Source organism: Rosa rugosa, chromosome 3 (assembly GCF_958449725.1).
Source record: "Rosa rugosa chromosome 3, drRosRugo1.1, whole genome shotgun sequence".
Lineage (NCBI taxonomy): Eukaryota > Viridiplantae > Streptophyta > Magnoliopsida > Rosales > Rosaceae > Rosa > Rosa rugosa.
Genome location: NC_084822.1, coordinates 48382224 through 48391563, shown reverse-complemented (window position 1 = coordinate 48391563; position 9340 = coordinate 48382224). Strand labels below are relative to the sequence as shown.

The 9340-nt window shown below is 41.6% G+C and overlaps 1 protein-coding gene across 1 annotated transcript; it reads right to left on the bottom strand.

Moving 5' to 3' along the window:
• Positions 1-7218: 7218 nt before the first annotated feature.
• LOC133736055 (uncharacterized) lies at positions 7219-8441 on the bottom strand. Its single transcript, XM_062163494.1, has 2 exons — positions 7961-8441; positions 7219-7808 (listed from the first exon to the last, which is right to left on the bottom strand). Exons 1-2 carry the CDS (start codon positions 8053-8055, stop codon positions 7565-7567), a joined length of 339 nt encoding a protein of 112 aa, XP_062019478.1. The 5' UTR covers positions 8056-8441; the 3' UTR covers positions 7219-7564.
• Positions 8442-9340: the final 899 nt, after the last annotated feature.

The window sequence follows — 9340 nt, the reverse complement described above, 5'->3', positions numbered from 1 at the left end:
TGGAAGTACTGTTTCTGTAATAATGATGATGATTACGCCGACCAACTTGTTGAATTGAATAGGTATCTCAGAAGAATGTTAGACTTCTTGTGGCGACATGAAGAAGGTAGAGTGATCGAGGAGCAATTCCGCGAACTCACGTATGTAGCTGGTGAGGACCGTGAGGTTAAGAGAAGACTGTCAATGGATCTGGTGGGGACCTTGGAGAAGCCCTTATCATCAAACGATGTAGAGTTGTCTCTCAAGCAAACCGAACAGCAGTTAGTTACAAGGTTTCCCAGGTTGCTTGATCTTGTTATAGCGGAGGAAGAGAGTACCACTACTGCGATGTTTAAACCCCTCTTTGGAGATCTAAAATCCACACTGCAGTCCTTAAAACCCTTCGCCGAGAAGATAGAGGTATTGGATCTCGCAGAGGAGGAAGTAGAGGATATTATAGCACTAATGGAGAAGGGTTTCGAGCTTGTCCCGAGTTCTCCTGGTGTCGTGCTGCGCCGCAGCTACTACAAAAAGAATGTATACATGAACTAGCTTCTTGAACTGAATCATTCTCTTCAGAGACGGTTGAGTATACTGAGAAAGCAAATGGCAAGTGATCTGAGCAAGGAAATGGTTTCGTCAAGAAATATAGAGGCGTTGGTCAGCAAGCTTGAAACGAATACTCTAGCTAGCTTGTGATACCAAGAGAACAAGATAGGTATACCATCAATGAGACGGTGCTTCTTACTCAAAGTTCTGCATGAGCATGGCATTTAGGTTTGCCTAAGTATTGTTCTTTATTATCTTTGCGGTAAGGGTTGTAATCTGAAAAAAAAAAAAAAAACAAGGCTATTAAAATCCCAATTTCCTACTCTACGAGTTTATATGTATGTTCTATACATGTACGTAGTAGCAGTTCATATCACAAATTCAATTATGATGCTACAATTTGTATACTTGTGATTTTGTAAAGCAAGGCAAAGGCAAACACCTTGCCAAACCTGAGTTGAACTTCTACAAGGTGATATAGAAAAATGGACGTTGTTGTCCATGAAACAACTAGTATTAAGTGCATGTAAATAAAAGAGTTTGAACGAATGTGTCTAAATTAATTTGAACAAGGGAAAGGCTGGAAAGCAATCCCATACTCTTCCAAGATAATTGATGAACAATTGATAGCTAAAAAGACAGTAATCTTCTGCAGAACGCGCCCCACGCGCAACGAAAAAGAGAACACTCTCGACAGTTTTGTTCTCTCCCGGCCGAACGTTGTCGGAGCTCTGCCACCGCGTTCCGGCCCGGGAGGGGATGCTGATGCTGCGTAGCGGCGGGCCTTCAAGGCAGTGGCGCAGTCCAAGGAAGAAGGATGGTTCTTTGATCTCCGGTTGGGCCGACCGATCTCGCTCTGTCCCTCTCGGATCGAGGCCAGAGCTGCGGCGAGATGGCTTTTTCTGACGGTCGGATCGCATCCGGCGATCTGTGTTGTGGCGGCTGAGATCGAAACGAGGCCAGTCTCTGGCTTGGTTTTGGATATGGGTGCGGCAGTTCGTCGGCGTGTCCTTTGCATCCTTTTGTGGAGTTTTTGTTGGCTTTGTCCAGATTATACACCCTCTTGTGGTGATTATGCTGGCTGTGTCCAGATCTACTGCTGGTCTTGTCCATATTACACAACCTCTTGTGGTGTTTATGCTGGCTGTGTCCAAATCTAGAGGGCCTTCCTCCTCCTCTTACTATGTTATTTCAATTTCTAGTCAATTAGCTCGGAAATTCTTCAAATCTGAGATCAGCCCCCACAATTCCTCCCACCCAATATCACACACCAACTCTCCTCTCTCTACCACTGACTTTCATGGAGTTTCTCATGGTTACCTCTTTACACTTACCAAGAGGAGTATGGGTGCTCACACATGGGTGTTTCACCCCCCATTATCCATTGTATTTTTTCTTTGTTGATGACTTTTGTCCCCCTTTGGTGGCAGTGGTACTCTCCCGGATCGTTGGGTTCTGGTGGAGTGGTGAAGGTTAGTTTGCGTTATTGGCTCCTCCTCCGTAACATCATGTATTTTGTGGTATATTTGGATTTGCTTTCTAGGCTTATATTGGCATCGGTTTCTCGGATTATATCCCTTGATTTTGGCTGTTCTGGCAACATCTTGGTCGATGATTGTGCGGCAGTTCGTCGGCGTGCAATATGGCTGGAGTGGCGGCTGCAGTGATATCAATTTAGGATATTATCTTTTTAAGTTTTCAGGGTTACCTTCTTATGACCAAATTCATATGGAGTTTTTTTTTATCAAAGAAGAACTTCATTAATAATGAACTGCTTACAACGAGTTTTAGGCGACATCTCTGAATCAGAAATGGCCTCTAGACTTCACACTGGAACTCTATACTGACTGACTCTAAACTTGCACTACAACTGTATGACAAAGACAAAAGCGCAGGAGCAGTGAATCCTTGACATCTCACCTCTCGTCCAACCGGTAAGAACTTCTAAAACTAGACAACTCACTTGTGTCGACACTAAACTCACCAACCAGAGTCCTCCTAACCAGCTTTGGATCGACCAAGCCAACACTCATTGTGACCTAAACTCGACCAAAAGGATTGCTGGACATTCAGACCTGGGACTAAAGAAAATACCAACACCACCCTATTGTCAACACCATCCATCCACCACTGCTCCAAATCGCCATTGCCTTCGACCCGATCCCAAACAGGAAGGACCCACTAGAAGGCCAAGGATGATTGTCTATGCCATAGCCAGACGTTTTCGCCACCGCTGCTGACCCAACTCCAGAACAGGAACGTCCCACTAGAAGGCCGAAGAGAAGATCGTCTCTGCCACAGCTTGCAGTGGCTTATGTCTAACAAAACCTTAAAAAAACCAAACCCTAAAGCACTAGAAACAACCAAGCCCTAAAGGTAGAAACTTATTAACCCAACTAACAAATCAACCTAAAAATAAAATAAAAAACATCCCATCTTGGACCCAGAGTGGAACCCCAGGCCCAGACCAGGCCCACCACGGAACAAGCCCAGAGAGGCTGCAACTCTTACTCCCAGCCCACGACTGCTTCTGCACGGGCAGCATCGTCATCACCCCTCCATCACCGACGCGCCACAGTTGCTGTCGGACCCCGCCACCATGGCCAACAATGGCACAGCAGAAACCGTCCCTCACCACCTCAATCCCAGATCTGGGGAGTACAAAACCAGATACCAGATCAACTCCTATCCCTCCGTCGCCCTCCCCAGACCCTCCGTCGCCCACCAGATGGACGATCTCAGCTAGCGCCGCCGTCGAACACTGTGCTCCAAGATCCGAAACGAGGCCACCACCAACCATCAATGGAAGTGCAACCGGATCCAATCACACCCCATAAATAGGATCCGGAGAGCATCTCAGCCACAGGCCCAGCCACCACCATCCGCCGCGAACCCCCTACCCGTGTAGATACCGCCCTTAACTGGAAGAAAAGTTGATTGAACCTTCTCAGCCTTCCATCCCGACCACCAGAAACATCAAGCTCCCATCCGGCCACACTCAATGGACGCCGACGAGGCCAGAGGCCTGCGCCAGCGCCGTGGCGCAGCCGGACGAGAAAAAGCCAAAGAAATGACAAGGGAGGCTAGGTTTTTTTTCTTTTTTCTCACTAATTTTAGATGTGTAATTTTCCTTCTCTTGTTTTACTTGTAATTCTGAGCTTTGGGCTCTCTCTTTTATCCCTTTGGGTTTAATGGTTTATTAATGAATATTATCACTTTGACCAAAAAAAAAATTAATTTGAACAATATTATTCTCCAATGACAATCGATCTAATTTAAAGGGCCTCTAGGATTTTAGATCGGCCTTTTGATTCATTCTACCATTAGCAAGTACGGAAATAGAATCTCATAACAGTTACACAAATTGACTATGGGCACCCTCAAACAGTCAAACGTTAAACTTCAAATCCAGTATGAAGAAAAATGGCTTTCGTTGATGTTGCTACTTTAGTGGATTCAGGGCTGGCAATATTTTTTTGCTTCAGGGTTGGGTCTAAGTTCAAACCCAATGAACAAAAACATACATGTTCATTTAGTTCTCACAGTAAACATCTATCGGTTTATTTACTTCTCAAGCAGAAAATGGTAATTAATCATGTCGTTTGCTCTGGTCAAAAGTAAATGGTGAAAAATGATTAGGAGGCATAGACAGAAAAATGTTAAAGCTTTCCCAGGAAAAGTGTAAAGATTGAGATAAAGAAATCATAGCTGTGTAGTTACCAGCTCCAATTTGGGAGGCACAAATGGTCCATGCCATGATGATTATTGTTCTCGCCAGATTGGAGAGCCTTAATTCCAATCGAGTGACGTGAACTTGATCATTGCTCTTCTTCAGCCTTTTCTGGATTAAAGCCTGGATATCTTCAAAGTTGCTTCCCCTTTGTATTCTTTTCTCATAAAGTTTTCCTTTATGGGACTACTGTTCATAGAGTCAATTGAGGGTTTAAACAGTTAAACTTGAGCTGCGTATTTTGCTCCCATTAAATTTAAGAAATTCATCATCATTGTTAAACGACAAAAAAAGTTCGATAAAATATCTCAAAAGAAGAGTAATTATTACCCTTTACTACAACAGTAAAATTTTGAATCTTTGCTGTTTGGGTAATGATAGGAAAGGAATAAAACCTAGAAAATGTTTTGTTGTTTTGCTTCTGATATATAATACTGATTACACTATCTGGGAGCAAAGTTAACCTTTGAGGACTAGTGAAGGTCATTTTACATATAATATGATAAACAACAAGAGTGATCATGGGACTAATCAAATCCTATTTTTTCCCAAAAGGTTCACAATTCAACGCGTTATTTGTGATTTGAAAATTACTCAACAACAACGGAAATGTCGATCAACAAGGTTTGATGATGCCCCGTACGTGAATTAAATAGAATCCATGCTCCGTACGTGAATTTATAAATAGACTTTTATTCATGAAATGCAATTCACAAGAAATGACTTTAAAAATCGGTCTTTCATACGATGGATCGGTGATGTAAGACTCCATGCATGCATATGCGTTTGACATTCATATACTTGCAAGCCGTTCGTAATCAACTCAAAGTCAGCATAAAATAACTTAAATCATAGTGTGATAACTGCATTCAGCTATTTAATTGCCGGATCATATATTTTAAAAATATATAACCATTATTGGGTTCATATTTTCTTCACTATCAATCATATATGTGATCTTTTATATGGTCCATCATAGGAGTCCATGTCACATCTTGTTTACTACTTAATTAGTGTAGTTGAGTTTATTAGTATATAAATGACGATACCCACACAATGTAGTCCCTTTCAAAATTTTCTATCAACCCCAACAAATATGCATGACGAGATCCTAAACAAAACAAAGCTATATATTAGTATAATCACATGACCAAATGGCCAATGGGGGCAAAAACAATTGAACTCCTATCACCTAACTGCAAACGGAACCCTATGCAGAAGATAAAGCAAGGCAAACGATTACGAACAACAAAGAATGTTCAAGTTAAACACCGTAATCAATCTTTTTTATATCGATTAATTAAAAAAAATGGTCGTATACATTAAGAAACATGCAAGCACCAAATCCAGCATTAGACGACGTTAACATAAACGCCTGAAACGGACAATTACAGGCTTACAGCAACGTACACCGTAAATAAGGGCAAAACTAAATCTAATCTTTTAACTCATGAAGAAAATTACAACGCAGTAAATGAAATTAATGTTTAATAGCTAACCTAGAGAGCAAGTAAAACCTAGCTAGGGACTTCGAGCCCTGTGGATTACATACTCATAAAGGCAGCCCTAGTAGGTTGCTTTCAGTCTGACGAAGATACACGTGGTGCTGCATGCATTAATGGATTGATGTCACTAGCATAGGGTTAAGGGGCCATCATATTAACTTCGCCTCTGTGCACGTCGTTCCCGGTCAGACGACATGAGTATAGGTCCACAGCGACCCTACGCTGTCGTTCACGGCAATTCAAGTCAAAGTAGGTCCGCCGTATTAACTGAGTTTTGCTTCATTTACGAAGAATTGCCGCGGTACGTGTCACGGAGAGTACAGGGCTTCACGCTTAACCTTTTGCAGCCTAGTATCGTTGAAAAGGTTGAAGGGAACCACACGACCTCTACAACCTAGCTCTTTAAAAACATACAATAAAACACGTGTAAACACAATTGTGTTTTCTAGCTAAATTATGAATTAAATAGCTGTGTTTATTCGATTTTAAATAGAAGAAACAAAACAATTGAACCAAAATTATTCTCTTCTGAGTCTATTAGATCAATTTTTTTATTTTATCTGTGAGATGGTGAATTGTCCATTAACAAGTTGAGGGGACCCATATTTCTATATTTTCCACGAAAAGTCAAAAAGTATATTAATGAAGCATAAGTCAATCATTATTTTGATGTAATGTGGATAGCTTAAGCAAGTTTTCTTTGCTTAAAGTACACGTTTGATGTTTGATTCCATCCTAAACCTTCTTCGTCCTTGACGGGTTTAACGTCGATCAGAAATTTCTTGCGTACAAACTACAAAGGAAGGTCGAAAGAAATTCCCGCCATTATGACAGGCACGAGTGAAATTCGGTTTCAGATAATTGGAAAAGTACGAGAATGCCCTTGTTTAGTTGGAGATCTTCTCAAGTTGACGCGGGAATCTGTTTTTGAGCCCCACCCTCCGAGTTTCAACCGCGGCCTACGTGCCTACCTCGTAGGCGGGCCCACTAATTCAAAAGTGACGACCAATCCTCCAATCTTGTGGGTGGGTATTGCGGTGGGCCCACAAAATAAAAGCGCCCTTTTGCACGGATTATTGCTGGGGGGGGTTAGCCCAAAGTGGTTGGTTTTAAAAGGTCTAAACCAGCCCAACTTTTTTATTTTTATTTTTTATTATCAGGAGATGTTAGCGGTTGTTAGCAACACACACCCATAAAGAGTATCCCAACAGAGGCGGACTATTCCCTCTAACATGAGCCACATAACAGGCAACAGGCACAAAGCCCCACACAGCCACCGTTGGCCACTAGGCGTAGGAGAGGGGGCTCGAATTTAGTTATGGGGGTTCCACACCTGGAGGTTATACCACCCCACTGTAAACCAGCCCAACTTAATCACTAATTACAAAAGGGAAAATTTTAAGAACAGTGCACGAAGTTTGACCCACTATTAATTTTCGTACATGAAGTTACAAATTATGAACTTTGGTACACGAACATTTGTTCCCGACCAAAGACTTGTACACGACGTTAATGACGCCATTAGAATGTGTGAAACGGGGCAATTTTTTAGGGGTAAATATGTCATTTCACTGTTCATCTTCTCCAAACCTCTCTCCCCTCTCTCTGCAATATCAGATTTTTTTTTCTTCTTCTTCATACCTCAATACAAATTGTTCTTCTTCTTCGTTTGGATTCTACCATTTGTTTCCTTCTCACCCTTCTTGATCAACCCGAAATGCCAACCCATCAAATAAGGCCAAGCCAAATATAGTTCTAAACAGCCTTCCTGATCCCATAAACAAAATATGTTGTCCCTTCCTCAGGATGAGTTCCTCTCCACAAAGAACACCATAATCCTAATCCAACCCGAAACCAGCCTCCCACAAATCGAAACCAAAATCAGCACCTCCCATTTCCACAGTATCAATTTCCACATATTCATCTCTCTCAAAACTCTTATAAAACGTTTTCTGGGAAATTCTTGCACAAAATCTCCACCTAACCAAAACAAACCAGAAACTAAGTCCTTACTGTAGGCGAATTCGGCTGCTCTGAACCATATCCTGCACATTGCAAACACAAAAAGCAAGAGGTAACACAAATGAGAGAGAGAGAGATCCATAACTAGAGTCACGAAATCGATTTCAAATCAGATCTGATACAAACAGAAGAAACAAATCTAAGTGAGTGTGAACGGAGTAGAGGCTTCACTCACCTTGAAAGCCATTGTGAATACCGAGAAGGAAGAGAAGAGGCACGAGCATAGAAAGCAGAACCAGGTCTAAGACTCCTACCACCAAACCTTTCCATCTCTTCTTTCCGGCATACGCCATCTCTCTCTCTCTCTCTCGCCGTTGTCGCCTCCTAATCTGATATCATACCACCGTAAATTTCTCCATCCACGGCGACGATTCCAACCGCAATCCACCGTAATTTCAGCTTCTCCTTCGTCTCTAGCTTCTTTTTCTTCTTCCGGTTCTCAAATGCGGCGAACCACTCTTGGCCGTGGAATCAAAAACCGACATGCCGTAAAAGGTGTGGTTCTTCTCCAGCATGTATCATTCAGATTCTTCCAGTGTGATTATGCAGCTCTCTCTTTCGCTTTGTCTATGTGAGAGTCTGTGTCACTGCGATTCAAATCAGCATCGATGCCTTGACGTTGATAATGACATTAGGGACGGTGGTGGGGAGAGAGGGATGATCGGAGGGCTGAGAGAGGAGGAGGGTGTAGGAAGAAGAGAGAGGAGAGATTATAGAGAAGGGTTGTGCGAAGGAGAAGAGAGATGGGTTTGCGGTGAAAACCCTATTCTACCCTTCATTATATGGATAATGACATACCCACTGACTTGGTTATTGACGTCGTGTATAAAAAGTTGGTCGGGTTTATAAGTTCATGTACCAAAGTTCATAATTTGTAACTTCATATACGAAAATTAATAGTGGGCAAAACTTCGTGCACTGTTCCTAAAATTTTCCCATTACAAAATGAAAACAAAATTGAATTTTTTTGGATGGAGGGAAGCTAAAATTGGATTAGTTATGGCCTTTCTATCCACCTCCCTACTCAATAACAACTCCGGCCCCTTTATAGGCTTTTATTCATGTCTCAGTCATAGACCAACCACCAAATTTATTGCTAGGGCTTCATTTTTCTGATCTTGCCAGGATTTAGGGGACTCTTATTGTAGGAGTGATAGGTGTAGAACTCTGGAACCTAATGTGCCGCTATCATACAATTGTAGCAAGGGTAGAGAATTTAAGAATATTTCATATAGAATTATGACTTTTCATCATTTTTATATTTTTCGTGAATAATGTCATTCATAATGATATCGTTTTAGATAGGTTGAAAAATGATAATTTCAAAATCTAAAAAAAAAAAACTCGCTCATACTCTAGTATTGCTGTTCTAAGTAGAGATATATGATACCAGCACACGTTTTTTCACAAATCTATAATGACTATACTTTCCTAATTTGAATTAACGCCAATTAGCATGGTGAGAGTTGCATGTTCATGGCTTAATTAGTAATGCTTGCTTGTGCTTTACTCTTTGCTTTTAGGCATGTTTTATGGTGGCAACTGGCAAATGATT

What these genes read in the sequence shown, in the direction of transcription:
- LOC133736055 (XM_062163494.1), bottom strand. Translation starts at nt 8,055, where the DNA reads ATGGAAAGGTTTGGTGGTAGGAGTCTTAGACCTGGTTCTGCTTTCTAT. An exon ending in TATTCACAATGGCTTTCAAG is followed by an intron (nt 7,809 to 7,960) that starts GTGAGTGAAGCC and finishes TGCAATGTGCAG; the next exon opens with GATATGGTTCAGAGCAGCCG.